The 14,751-nt window shown below is 43.1% G+C and overlaps 1 protein-coding gene and 1 pseudogene across 1 annotated transcript; both read right to left on the bottom strand.

Moving 5' to 3' along the window:
- Positions 1-58: 58 nt before the first annotated feature.
- On the bottom strand, positions 59-2,159 carry LOC115897607 (annotated as a pseudogene).
- A 1,433-nt stretch (positions 2,160-3,592) lies between these two features.
- LOC115897606 (golgin subfamily A member 2-like) lies at positions 3,593-14,338 on the bottom strand. Its single transcript, XM_030930860.1, has 7 exons — positions 14,312-14,338; positions 14,037-14,202; positions 11,483-11,495; positions 7,939-8,005; positions 4,234-4,284; positions 4,052-4,145; positions 3,593-3,956 (listed from the first exon to the last, which is right to left on the bottom strand). The coding sequence occupies exons 1-7, from the start codon at positions 14,336-14,338 to the stop codon at positions 3,796-3,798; spliced, it is 579 nt and encodes a 192-aa protein (XP_030786720.1). The 3' UTR covers positions 3,593-3,795.
- Positions 14,339-14,751: the final 413 nt, after the last annotated feature.

Here is a 14,751-nt window from a genome sequence, read left to right as displayed (position 1 = left end):
CTCCACCTGGAAAGGTGCTCAGTTGCCATGCCCGTGTCCACACCCACCCCGCAGAGATGCTGCATGACTTAGAGGGTCCGGAGAAATCAGAAGGCAGGAAACCAAGAGCCTAAGGGGGTCTGGGAGGGACCACCAAGGGAGACAGCAAAGCTGGGGCAGGAAGAGTCAGGCTCAGCATGGCCTCCCGGCTCTCCAGTTCCTCTGGGATGCTTGGCATGGGCTGAGGTGCCTCCTCCTCCTCCACCTCCTCCCTGTCCAGTGCATCTCCTGTGGGGAGTGGCCAGAGGGCTCCTCAGACAACCCAACAAGGGAGGAAACAGTGGGCCCCCCTCTGCCCCCACCCTCACTGTGCAACCCTGGGCCAGCCCCTCCCCAGAGGGAGATCAGCAGCTGTTCTTTACTTCATTTTTTTGAAGAGCCAACATCTCCCTACGTTGCCCAGGTGCAGTCCCACTACCAATCAACACGGGAGTTCTGACATGCTCCATTTCTGCCCTGGGCCAGCTCCCCCATTCATAGGCAACCCTGGTGTTCCCCCACTCCCAGGAGGTCACCATATCTATGCCGAACTTACTGCGGATACCCGGTCGGCATAATGACCAGCTGTTCTAAAAGTCTCCTGCAACTCCTCAATCCTACGTTGCTAACAGTCCCCCGCTCTTCCTGGGGCTCTCTCCTCTTCCTCTGAGCATCAGCTCCACCTGCAGGATAGGCGTCAGGGCAGGCAGTGGCTGGCTTCCAGATTCTGGGCCCATAAACGGGGTAGCGAGGCCACTGAGGGGCTCTGTTACCTGCCCAGGCCCCTGGCACCTGGCCCCTTCCCCCTTCCTCCAGGCCAAAGAGACTGCCTCCCTTGCCTAGAGGCCCATGCCTCCCTCCCCAGCCTCAATTCTCACCATTTAAACTGTAGGCCACAGACTGGTGGAAAAGCAGAGGGAGCCATCTGCTAAGTTGTGGTGAGGTCGCTCTGTATGATCTCCAGGGTTTTGCAACCACCTCCGCCTGCTCCCCCAGAGCTCAGCCTTCCACCCCAGCTCCCCCAGCCTCTCCTCCAGCTCCTGCAGCCTCACCTCCTGCTCCCGCATCTTCTCCTCCTGCCTCTGCATCTTCTCCTCCTGCCTCCACATCTTCTCCTCCTGCTCCCATATCTTTTCCTCCTCCCACATCATCTCCTCCTGCCTCCTCATCTTCTCCTCCTGCTCCCACATCTTCTCTTCCTGCTCGTGCATCTCCTCCTGACTCCACATCTTCTCCTCCTACTCGTGCGTCTTCTCTTCCTGCCTCCACATCTTCTCCTCCTGCTCCCACATCTTCTCCTCCTTCTCCCGCATCATATCTTCCTGCCTCTGCATCTTCTCCTCCTTCTCCCGCATCTTCTCCTCCTTCCGCATCTTCTCCTCCTCCTCCTATCTCTTCTTCTCCTGCCTCCGCATCTTCTCCTCCTGCTCCCGTATCTTCTCCTCCTGCTCCCGCAGCTTCTCCTCCTTCCTCCACATCTTCTCCTCGAGTTGCTGGCTCAGGCGATTCCACAACTCATTCTCTTCCACCTGGGCTTGGAGCTTTGCTGACACACTCTGCAGCTCCTTACCCAGGTGGTCAGCCTCCGACTCCAGGTGCTGCTGGAATAGTGAAAGTGTTGGTTTGAACCTCAGAAGGAAACAGACTCATGAGCTACCCATATAAATGGAATCTATAAAACAATGGTTTTCGTCTATGATCCTTTAAAAAATATTTTGTTAATCCCTACTCTGAGATTGTGATTCCCCAGGCAGGGCTCCAATTTTTAGATTTTTAGCACACTCTGGAGGATTCTATGGTGGGACCAGAACAAGGACCCCAATTTCCTAGCTCTGGACTGGAGCCTCCCCATACCCTGCATGATCCCTAGACCATGGTCCCAGCCGGACGGGGATCCTACAACCCCCGGGGCTGCAGCCACTTACCTGTGGCAGCAGGAGCTTGGCCCTCTCCAGCTTCCTTTCTAGCTCCTTTACGTTGAGCTGGATCTCAGACATTTCAGACTCTAGAAGTCGAAGTTTTTCTTGTAGTTTGATATTTTTCTCCTTCAGCTCCTCATCGATTATGCTATGGCCAGAGACAGTAGAGAAAGGAATGAACGAAGAACAGAAAGGAACGCTTTGGTGATCAACCCTCTGCTTTCACCCCACAACCACAGAACCGTGGCATTGGATGGGACCCCAGGAATTAAAAGTCCCAGGTGGCAGGCCAGAGAGAATATGAGTTGCCTGAGGCTACCCCGTGAGTCAGTGGCACAGCCGGCACTAGAGCTTCCCTGTGCACACATGAAAACCTGTATGAGCCTCTCACCATGCCCACCTGTACCCCCACCTCCCAGCACACCCCCAGGCTAAGAGCCCCCAGACCTCCCATCCCACGTCCCCAACCTACGTGTTCTGTACAGTTCCAGACTCAGGCGTCCCTCTCCTTGTTAACTCCTCGATGTACTGCAAATAGAGCAGGTGAAGTCAGGATAGAGCAGGCAGAGGAGCGGCTGGCCGACCAGGAACAGCAGCCACAGTGACTCCTCCACACACCACTCCCCACTCCCAGTCACACCTGACATGCTCTCAAGGCACTTCCAAGCCCACAGTCTCATTTGTTTTTCTTTCTTTGTTTTGTTTCTTTCTTTTTCCTTTTGTTTTTGTTCGTTTTTTGAGGCAGAGTTTGGCTGTTGTTGCCTGGCTGGAGTGCAGTGGCACAATCTTGGCTCACCACAACTTCTGCCTCCCAGGTTCAAGTGATTCTCCCGGCTCAGCCTCCTGAGGAGCTGGGATGACAGGCATGTGCCACCACAGCCAGCTAACTTTGTATTTTTAGTAGAGATGGGGTTTCTCCAGGTCAGTCTAGTCTTGAACTCCGACCTCAGGTGATCCGCCCGCCTTGGCCTCCCAAAGTGCTGGCATTACAGGCATGAGCCAGAGCACCGGCCCTCATTTGTTTTCAAAGAATTCAGTAAAGGTGGAAGGGACAGGGAAAGAGACTGAATTCATGGCTGGCTAACAGGGGTCCAGAGGACCATCAGATAATACTGCTGTTGTTGTTACTGTTATTACTACCACTGTTGGAACCTTTTACTGAGTGCTTCACCAGGCACTGCGCTAACAATCCCGTTTAATCCTCACAACCTCCACAGGAGACGGTTACCATTATTACCTCTATCGTGTAGATGAAAAACATGGGGTATTAAGGGTTAAGTGCTTGCCTAAGATACACTTAGAGCTGGGGTTTCAACACCCAGGTATATCTGATTCTCTAAGGCCCATTCTTTCACTGGGGGTAGGGGCACAGGTAAGAAGGAGGACATTAATTCTTTTATTGACTTTTTGAAAGGATGATACATTCGCATAGTCCAAAACTCAGAAAGTTACAGAAGGGAAATATCTCCCCCCAACACTGTTCCTCTCTCCTGAGTTTTTCATGATCCTTACAACATGTTTTATGTATATTACCATAATACATACACTCACACACATATATGTGCTCCCTCTCTCAACACAAATAATAACGTACTCAAGCTACTCTTCTGTACCTTTATGTACAAGTACCCTAACCGCCACTCAGGACTCGGCCAAGGCCACAGACAAGTATGGGCAGGGCGGGCACTTGGCCTGCGAGCTCTATGTCCAGTGCTCGCTCCCCACAGCACCCCCCAACTCACCCACAGCAGCTGACTCAGCCCCAGTTGGTCTCTAACAACCACACACAAAAGCAGCAAGAAATGGCCACGCTGTCTTCCGGGCAGGACACTCCATCCGACAGAAGGGAGTTTGAGGTTCACTCCTCCATCTGCGAAGCCAGGCTCCCAAGGGATGGGGCAGCTGGACTCACCCTGCCTGCTTTCTTTTTCTGTGTAGCGACAGCAGAGAGGGCCTGCTCTAACTCTCCTGCAAACTTCCATGAATCATGCAGGCAGCTGACCAGATCTCTGGACTCTCCTGGAATGAGAGACATTCAGATGCGGCCCAAAGGACTCCCCCTAAAGGCCTGTCAAAGTGCCAGGTTGAAGGATGACAGGGTGCCGGATTCCCACCTTCCAACTGCTGGACAGCATGCTGGCTGTAATAGAGTGCCGTCTGAAGCTCCGTTTTCTCACATGTAAGGATTCGTATGGTATGAACCTGGGCCTTTGGGAGAAAAGACAAGCAAGTGCTGAAAGAGAAGCAAAGAAACCTTCTCCAGAGGACACGAGGGAACTTCACACCCTCCACTCACCTCTAGCTCCCTCCTTAGGGCATCCTGATGTTGGTGGCTTGCCTTCTTTTCCTATAGAAAGAGGAAGACAGAGCTCTCACTGGGAGGTGGGGGGGTGGGGCAGACATGGCACAGCAGCGTGTCATGAAGGACCTGTACTGTCACATGGAAAACCGCCCATGCAACTGCTGTTCCCGCCCACTCCAGGACAGGCGCGGGGCTGGCTTTCACTTTAAAAATTGTATTACATCAATTGAGGTACAAATCCTATTAAAATGGAAATTTTATAATGTGCTTGATGATTGATAAAGCAGACTATATTATCCAGCATTCCAATGAGATAAAATAATCACAATCATTTCTCGTTTTTGGAAAAACTTTCTCTTATTCTCCTACATTATTGTTAAGGCTTTTTTGTTTTAAAAAAAAAAACAAGAAACCTGTCTCACATCCTTAAAAACACAAAGCTTTTGAGCCAGGCATGGTGGCTCACGCCTGTAATCCCAGCACTTTGGGAGGCTGGGGTGGGTGGATAACCTAAGTTCAGGAGTTCAAGATCAGCTTGGCCAACATGATGAAACCCTGTCTGTATTAAAAATACAAAACTAGCTGGGCACGGTGGCAGGTGCCTATAGTCCCAGCTACTTGAGAGGCTGAGACAGGAGAATCCCTTGAACCTAGGAGGCGGAGGTTGCAGTGAGCCAAAATCATGCCACTGCACTTCAGCCTGGGCTACAGAACAAGACTCTGTCTCTAAATACATACCTACATACACACATACACACACACACACACACGGAAAGCTTTCCATTTAATAAGCACTCAACGTTCTTTACAAGTTTAAAACAAATACAGGATCGTTCTAAAATAAGGCTAAATGCTAAGTGATGGGGGAGAGAAAAAGGACATAAATAAGTCCTACTCTCATGAGATTAATCACTAAATCCTATTTTTCTAGAATCACCTGGCCTCTCTAAGCCCTGCAAATGAAACTGAATTTCTCACTCGATACTTGGCTATGACTTGCAATCATGAAAACCAAGAGTTGTGTTCTGTCACTGTGTACTGCTTGTTACCTGGGATCAAGGGTTGACTTTTTCATGATTTGCTCCACTACCTGTGTGCTTCTTATCCCAGACCAAACTAAGCTTTTTTCTAGAGTTCTACAATTTATAGTTAGTATATAAGAGTGGTTCTCAAAAATATAGACTCTGGACCAGGAGCACCTGGGAATGTCTTATAGATGTAAATTCTCAGGCCCACCCTAGACCTGATGAATCAGAAACTCTGGAGTAGGGACCAGCAATCCATGCTGCAATAAGTCCTCCAGGTGTTCGGGAACCTCTGGCATACAGCAGGTAGAAAAGTGTTTCCTTCTGTAGGTCCAAAGCCAGGGACACCATATGTTCTGTCTCGATATGAAACAATGACATGCAATTAAAAGACATAAATCTCGTTCCTACTTCCACCTTCCATCCAATGTGTTTTATTTTTATGAGTTAATAAGAAAGCAGGTGGCAATCAGAGATTTAGTCTACAAAGTATATTTACAGGTATCAGTTCTCATCCAGCCTGATCTCATCCAATATCATTTATATCCTCTTACATCTAAAGTTTTAGAAACGGATCTTCACAATGTAAGACTCAGGCACACTAGGAGTTCTATGATAAAGACCAAGTAGATCTGAATGTCCAAACTTACTAGAGAAGAAAAGTGGAATCACTGGCTATATTTTCACATTGCATTCCAAAGGAAATTACAGTTTTGAATTGTTTTCACCTTCATCCTTCCAAGTTAATAGAATTCAACCAGAACACTCCATTCTTCCAAAGCCTCTAGCCAGGCAAAGTTTTAATGTATTATTTCTTGCTTTCCAATGGATACAAAGCAGAGCCTGGTAGGCACATTTTGTATACCTGCAAAGATGCAAAACTAAACAGTTCCCTCTGTTTGATATTAAAACAAAAGTCCTGTAAACCTGAGATGGTGAGTGTAATACTTCAGCACTAGCACGAAAGCCTCAAATACAAAAAAATACCAAGAACATCTCTAGCAAACAAGATAAGCTCTTGGCCGGGAGCAGTAGTTCACACCTATGCTCTCAGCATATTGGCAAGCCAAGGTGGGTAAGTCGGAGTTCAAGACCAGCCTGGACCAGCATAGCGAATTCACATCTGTACAAAACATTTAAAAATTAGCTGGGCATGGCGGCACACACCTGCAGTCCTAGAGCTACTTGGGAGGCTGACGTGGGAAAATCACTTGAGCCCAGGAGTTTGAGGCTGCAGTAGCTATGATCATGCCACTGCGCTCCAGTCGGGGTGACAGAGTGAGATCTAGATATTATATTCTGTCCTGCTCCTGTTTCCACTAAAATCACTAAGTTAAAACGTTTTCACTCAGCAGGATAAAAAGTGAAATTTGACTTTGGTGCTTTGCTAGCAAAAATTAAAAAAATAAAGTGAAATGACAAATTACTTACTTGGAGAAAGTCTTGGTAACCTCAATGACAGTTAAAAGGCTTGTATCCTTAGCCTATAAAGAAATCTTTAAAATTACTCAGAAAAAAAAATGAATGATTTCCAGCAGAAAATGGGCAATGGAGAAACCGGCCCTTCCCACAGGAATAAAAATGGCCAATGACCATATGAAAAAGATTCAAAAGCACTAGAAATCACAGAAATGTAATGAAAACAATGAGATGTTCTGCTTAAAGACCAGCAAAGATGACAAATGGAAGGGGGAATCTGGAGCTCTGTCCCTGTTGGTGGGAATATAAACTGAACGAATAATCCTACAGGATCGTTGGAAGATTTCTTTTAAAATTCCTAAAACTGTTTTATATTATTTTCCTCTAGAAATTCTACTTCTATGAATTTGGTGCAAAAATCCTTACTAGAGTCCATTAAAATGTATATAGAGGGAGATTCAGCTCTGGGGTGGCAACGATTCACTTAACATACATGCAGCTATTAAAAAATGATGATGCCAGGATATATTTCTCCCATAGAAACATGCTTAAAATATAGTCAGTGACAAAAGACCATATATTACAATTCTCCTTTTAAAATGCTTCTAGGTGTAAAAATGTAAAAAGCAACAAACCAGAATGTTTGAGTGGCAAAATTGAAGATTATTCTTTATATTTTGTCATCCAAATTATTACAAAAAGAATGTGATTTCCTTTATAATCAGGGAGATTATATTTACATTTCTTTTCTTTTTCTTCATTTTTCTCCTGTATGTATCCCATGTAGGCTAGAGAGCTTAAATCCCTGCCTCTCGAGGGAAATCAGCCCATTTTCAGGGCATGCAGTACGCAAAGCTGCCCCATCCTCCCTTTACTTTTTTAATTAATTTATTTATTTATTTATTTATTTTGAGATGGAGTCTTACTCTGTTGCCCAGGCTGGAGTGCATTGGCGCATCTCAGCTCACTGCAACCTCAATCTCCCGAGTTCAAGTGATTCCCCTGGCTCAGCCTCCCGAGTAGCTGGGACTACAGGCATGTACCACCATGCCCAGCTAATTTTTATATTTTTAGTAGAGAGAGAGTTTTACCATGTTGGACAGGCTGCCCTCAAACTCCTGACCTCAAGGGATATGTCTGCTTTGGCCTCCCAAAGTGCTGGGATTACAGACATGAGCCACTGTGCCGAGCCTGTCATATTATTTCTAAACATTTCAGTGACATTTCAATTAAGTTAAATTCAATTCTTACTGACCTGATCTCTTATCCTCTGTTTAATGATATCTTCCAGTTGAAAGGTGTTTCCTCTGTAATCACAGGTGCTAAAGGAAATACAGTATCTATTCATTAGGTAGATATCCACTAAACCACCAATTCTTGCATTGTAGTCCTTAGACCCTCAGCATCAGCAACACGTCTGAACTTGTTAGACACGCAGACTCCTGGGCCAGCCCCACACCTCCTGAATCAGAAAGTGGGGAAGAGGGACAGCTATCTGTGCTTTCATAAGCCTTGAGATGCTCCCTGCAGTTTGAAAACTACAGAACTAGAACACATGTGGTAGTAAGTGCTCATACTTTATCCCAGGTACCCAGGGACTCTTCCCCTCTTTTCCATTCTCTTTTCCATTGAAATAAAATAAGAGCTCATTTTGACTTAATGGGTGTAAGAAAGAAGGCAGTGAGATGACCAGGGTTCAAGTTAGAGTTCAAAATTTAATCAGTGGACAGTGACAGGATGCAAGTCTTCTAGACAGATTACGGCAAGAAAGCTGATTATAATCTATATGTTAGGTATCATTAGTGTATTGATGCTAAATTTTTGGGGTGGATTAATGGTATTGTGATTATATAGGAGAATATCCTGGTTCTTAGAAGATAGCTGCAAAAGCACCTTAGAGTGAAATGCTCTGATACTGGCAATTTACTTTGAAATGATTCAGGGGTTAAAAGGGCACATATAGAATCTTTCATACGCGGAAGAGAGAAAACAAATATGACAAAACGTTAACTAGTGAATCCAGTTGAATAGCATACAGACGTTCACTGTATTATTTTATCAACATTTCTGTGTTTGCAAGTTTTTAAACTAAAAAGTTGAGGGAAAAGAAACATCACCCCAAATCTTTCCATGAAATGGAACCACAGAAAAAGCACAGAAGTGAACACTTTGCAGAAGAGAGCCCCGCACCCATCCGGACAGCATGGTCACAGCGCAGGGTCTCCTCCAGGAGGCTATTCTTTGGTCTCTTCTATACTGTCACTGCCCCCTGACGCTGCCGAGGCTTTTTTTCTAACAACTCTTTTTCTAAAGATATAATCTTTTCATTCATCTAAGAAAGAGAAAAAAGAATTAGTATACACTTAGAAAACAAAAGTACATTTATACTTGTGTAAAAGCGAAAAATACTTCAAAAAGTGGGGAAGCAAGAAATGTACTGTTCTACAATTCTGCCCTGTCCTTACCATCTTTTTATTCTGCCAGTGACTTCCTATTCCTGCTGCCTACGGTGGGGTGAGCTGCAAATAATTTCTTCTCCTCATTGATTTAAAATGTCATGTTTATAATATACTAACTTCCCTCAGAAACATTTGGGTTTATTTCTGGGCTCTATTCTACTCAAGTGATCTGTCTGTTCACAAGCCACTATCAATTTTGATTATTAGAGCATCCTAAAGTTAAGTAATATATATATATATATATATTTAAGTAATATATATATTATTGAGATGAAATTTCTCACTCTGTCACCCAGGCTGGAGTGCAGTGATATGCAGTGGTATGATCTAGACTCATGGCAAGCTCCACCTCCCGGGTTCACACCATTCTCCTGCCTCAGCCTCCTGAGTAGCTGGGACCACAGGCGCCCGCCACCACCCTCAGCTAATTTTTTGTGCTTTCAGTAGAGATGGTGTTTCAGCGTGTTAGCCAGGATGATCTTGATCTCCTGACCTTGTGATCCGCCCACCTCGGCCTCCCAAAGTGCTGGGATTACAGGCATGAGCCACCACGCCGGGCCGAGTAATTCTTTGATTAGAATATTAGTATTTGATGGAGACTGAACCTTTTGATTCTAAACTCAAATTCTTATTATCTGTAACTTCTAAAAGACAACAATTACGACTTCAGTGTATAAAATGCCAGCTTTTTCAGCTATCTTAGAGAATTCTCTTATTTTCCCAATATAGAATCAGTTTATCCATTCGGTTTTCTCTCCAAACACTAATGTTTTCATTTTAGTATCCCTAATCATTTTGTTTTTTGTTTGAAATAGAGTCTTGCTCTGTTGCCCAGGCTGGAGGACAGTTGCACCATCTCAGCTCATTGCAGCCTCAGCCTCCCAGGCTCAAGCAGTCCTCTCACCTCAGACTCCCAAGTAGCTGGGACCACAGGTGCATATAACATGCCCAGCTCATTTTGTATTTTTTTTGCAGAGATGAGGTCTCACCACATTGCCCAGGCTGGTCTCAAACTCCCGAGCTCAAGTGCTGGGAGCTCCTGAACTCCCAAAGTGCTGGGATTACAGGTGTGAACCATGGTTCCTGGTAGTTTTCCTAATCTCTTATCTTTTGTACTTTCACTGGCTTATGTGATTAATAACTGTTAGTGTTAATTAACAGGGGTAACTATAACACTGGACCTTTTATCTTATTCCGGATCTTAAAGGGATGTTTGTAGAATTTCACCCATCATGCATGATGGCAGCTTTTGGCTAGATGTATTTATAATCCACTAGGAGTAAAAAAAAAAAAAAAAAAAAAAATTAGAAATAAATATTGAATTTTATCAAATGTCTTTCCAACATATATGGAGGGAACCGTGTATTTTCTCCTTAACGTCTTGCAACCAGGAATCGTACCAGATCTTCTAATAGTGATTCCAAAGAATAAGGTTCATGTGGTTGTGCGGCATAATTTTTCCACTGGGCTGCGTCTGCATCACGAGTCATGAATGAGAGAGAGTGTGTTTTAATGCTACCTTTGTCAGGTACCTTTGTCAGGTACCTTTGTCAGGTTTGGGTTTTCATGTTCTAACAGTTTCAAAAAAAAAGTTTGAAAGTTCTACTTGATTCTTTATATGGGAAATTGCAATAAATTATTTGTGATTTACTGAAAACTTCACTTGAAGGTCTGATTTAATTTCAAAGCAAAACCAAACCTTTCTTTCTTTTTTGTGGGGGGAGGGTGGGAGGAGTGGGATGGGAGGACACCAACTCATTGATACTTTATGGTTTTTTCCTTAGAATTTATCTTCTAAGGATAATCTGACAATGATGAATTTAATTTAGATTTGCAGATTTTAAAAATAATCCTTTTGACATTCTTGTTATCGTTTATTTGCCTATTCTGCAGCTCTGTTGCCCAGGCTGAAGTGTCACAGTCCAATCCTAGCTCACTGCAGCCTTGAACTCCTGGACTCAAGCGATCATCCCCTATCAGCCCCTCGAGTAGCAGAGACTATAGGCTCATGCTACCACATCCAGCTAATTTTTAAAAATTTAGTGGAGATGGGGTTTCACCATGTTGTCCAGGCTGGTCTCAAACTCCTGGGCTCAAGCAATCCTCCCTCCTCAGCCTCCCAAAGTGCTGGGATTACAAGGTGTGAGCTACTATGCCTGGCACTATTCTTATTTTTATTATAATAAGATGTTAAGATTGGACAAATAACATAGCCAAATTATTAGAGCCAGACTACATCTACTAAAATTAAATGAAATTTCACTTGTCTGAAATCACGACATAGTTTGGAAGATATGTTTGTCATGGTATTAATTAAAATTACGATTTTTTGGCACTCACCAAAATCTGTGGAGCACCTTAAAGACACAGGCGGTATCCTCCAGAGCAGTGAAAACAGTCACAAGAGGCTCTCAGGACAGCTTTGTCAGGAGAGACATGCTATACATATAAAGACATAAGGAGAGAGAAAAGAAACAACCATTTTACACACAGGCCCCAAATTGAACGCTATAGGCTGGGTAATGCAGGCACCGATTTTTGCAAATCAGATCTTTCCGTATGGCATCTCTATATAGTGTGTTTTGCTTTAGAGTGTAGCAGCAAGATTTTCAGTTTTCTGTTTGTCTGTTTGTTTTAAGGCAGGATCTTGCTCCACCACTCAGGCTGGAGAGCAGTGATGTGATCGTAGCTCACTGCAGCATCGACCTCCTGGGCTCAAGTGATCCTCCGCCTCAGCCACCCAAGTAGCTGGACTACAGGCACACAGCACCATGCCCCACTAATTTTTCTATCTTTTGTAGAGACAAGGTCTCACTATGTTTCCCAGGCTGGTCTTGAACTCCTGAGCTCAAGTGATCCTCCCGTTTCAGACTACCAAAGTGCTAGGATTATAGGCGTAAGCCACTGCACCTGGCCAAGATATTTGTTTTCAAAGAATGGTTAATAGTTAAAAGAAAAATAGGGAAGGCTGAGGGACAGTGGCTCACGCCTGTAACCTCAGCACTTTTGGAGGCCGAGGCTGCAGGATCACCTGAGGTCAGGAGTTCAAGAACAGATTGGCCAACATGGTAAAACCCCATGTCTTCTAAAAATACAAAAATTAGCCAGGCATTGTGGAAAGCACCTCTAGTCTCAGCTACTCAGGAGGCTGAGGCAGAATCACTTGAACCCAGGAGGCAGAGGCTTCCGTGGGCCGAGATCGCACCATTGCACTCCAGCCTAGGTGACAGAGCAAGCCTCCATAAAAAAAAAAAAAAAAAAAAAAAAGAAGAAAAGAAAAATAGGGAGTATTTGTTAGTAGTCTGTCAGTTCCAAAATCATGTCAAGCATATTAAAACTTCCTAAATTCCTAATTATCTTTTCCTGTCTTTTTTCAAAAGAGGATTTAACTTCATCAGAATTTTTCTTACATTTAAAACACCTGCATCTTCAGTTGCCTCACCATCTGGCAAAGCAAAGGTCACTCTTTTCAAGCTTTCTTTACATTGTTTACTGTCTTCACTTCTTCCAGGTCATCATCTTCATCCCTACAATACCAAAACTCTATCCAAAAGAAGTATTCTGCTTTCCATTAGAAAAACAAAAGGAAACATATTATAATAAAATGTTATTATAAAGTTCTCAATAAAGTTCTTCTTTTATATGCCTAATGCAACCAAATACTCAGAACTTCCAAAATCATTCAGGTATTAAGGAAGAGAAGGTATCATTTCAGTGAAATGCTATGGAAGAAACAGAACAAAAAGTGTCCAATATATAGGAAATAAATTATTCATCAATCTATAATAAAACTTCCTATCTCACAAAAATAACAGGATTTTGGGGGCACAAAACCAAATCAAAGTTCCTGGTAAGAAAAGTTTGATTGCTACTGCCAGTAATATTTTTTCTTCATTAACTGACCTCTAATGTCCCTTTAAATCCAGAGACTTTCCTCTGGCTATCTTGAGAATATCTGATAGAGAATCTAACTTCTTAAAACAAACATATGTGAAAACCACAAGTACAAATACATAATTGGGCAATTCCAGCTCACATTGCAAAGGATGTTCAAAATACTCACATTTCAGAAATGCTTATTCTGCTTCTTCTTCAGCAATTTCATCATCTTGTTGGAACCCAGCTCATCATCATGATCACTTGCTATGTCTTCATCACTTTCAACTGGATCCAAAAAATCTTTGTACTTCATATTTCTGGAACTTTTTTTTTACCTGACTAAAATAAAAAGATTTTTAAAACTATTAATTAGGAATAGAAAAATACATCATTAACACATGCATATATATTTGTATGTATACTGTATGTCTACATTACTTTCTAATTTAATAATACTGTAAGCCAAAAATAGTTGTTAGGTGAAATTGGCAACTAAAAATACTACCATAAAATGATTAGAGGAACAAATGAAACATAAACTGAATGGAAGTACAGATTCATTTATAACTGGTAAGATAGAGCACAGTATTTCTTAGCTGTAAATCTTCTAACTACAATTACATCTCTCCTAGGAAAACAGAACAAAAGCTAATTTGAGGAGGAAGAAAGTGCTCTCTCCTCTCTCAAAACTTTTAAGTTTTTTACTTCCAAACAGTCCCCCTTCACCTTCATCAGAATCACTATCTTAAAAAACAATCAGTATCATCCACCTCATCATCATCATCATCATTTTTTCATTCCTCTTCTTTTTCTCTGTTTTCTAAATAAGACTTCGTTTCAAAGAGTTGGAAGAGTTTCTCATCTACTATGCATTTGTCTCTTGGTTTCCCATGTCCTTTGTTTTGTACCTTGCTCTGCTGTTCCAAAATCTGTTGATATCAAAGTCAAGGTCAGAATCCTCATCACTGAAAACTGGGCTTTTCCTCAGATCGAATTTGCTTGAGTTTGCTCTCACTCACTTCAGGATTGTCACCACCCATATTTGACACTTCCTCCTCCTCCTCTAAATCTTCTAGGTCCTGCTGGCTATCAGCCTCTATCTCTGAACCATCCTCTTCACACTCCTGTTCACTCCCTGGGAGAAGACTGATATCTTCATCTTTGTTTTCACTAACTGCATTCTGGAAGCATTGTAAATTGGTTCATTTTGCAACTCCAATTGTTGCAAAGTCTGCTCATCATCAAAACTTCCTATCACAAGTTTTGTAAAGTGCTTCCCATGGATCCTACCACTCTCCAATATTTTATTAAAGTCATGAAGCACTTTTGTTAAAGAAGTGAATTTTGATGCCAATCCATCTTAAATCCTATTGGGAGGAATTAAACTGAGATTTAAGTTATAGGTAACCAATTTCACAGCCTACTTCCTTAAAGAAAAATAAAAACCCCAACTCTTCTGTAAACTCAAATTGGAATGAAGTGTAAGAATACATTCTGTCCCCAACAAATATAAGCTGATGAGCACAGGTATCTAAAACCTGTCAACCAAGTATTGTGAATCAGCTGTATAGATTTTAGGCAGGAAAAAGCATTACAAACTGATTTGCTTGGAGATATATAGTGAAGTAGCCTTTATTATCAACATCTGCACCACTCCATTCATTCACTCCCTTATTCCTTCAGTGATCAACATTTACTTTGGCTACAGTGGTCAAGGAAAACCTCTCTCA

This window comes from Rhinopithecus roxellana, chromosome 5 (assembly GCF_007565055.1).
Source record: "Rhinopithecus roxellana isolate Shanxi Qingling chromosome 5, ASM756505v1, whole genome shotgun sequence".
Lineage (NCBI taxonomy): Eukaryota > Metazoa > Chordata > Mammalia > Primates > Cercopithecidae > Rhinopithecus > Rhinopithecus roxellana.
The sequence above is the reverse complement of the archived record's forward strand: the minus strand, read 5'-3'. Positions and strand labels throughout refer to the sequence as shown.

Coding starts and splice junctions, on each gene's coding strand:
- LOC115897606 (XM_030930860.1), bottom strand. CDS start 14,338: ATGACTTTAATAAAATATTGGAGAGTG. Junction 14,203..14,311: donor TAATAAAATATTGGAGAGTG/GTAGGATCCATG, acceptor CAATGCTTCCAG/AATGCAGTTAGTGAAAACAA. Junction 4,146..4,233: donor CCCTAAGGAGGGAGCTAGAG/GTGAGTGGAGGG, acceptor TTTCTCCCAAAG/GCCCAGGTTCATACCATACG.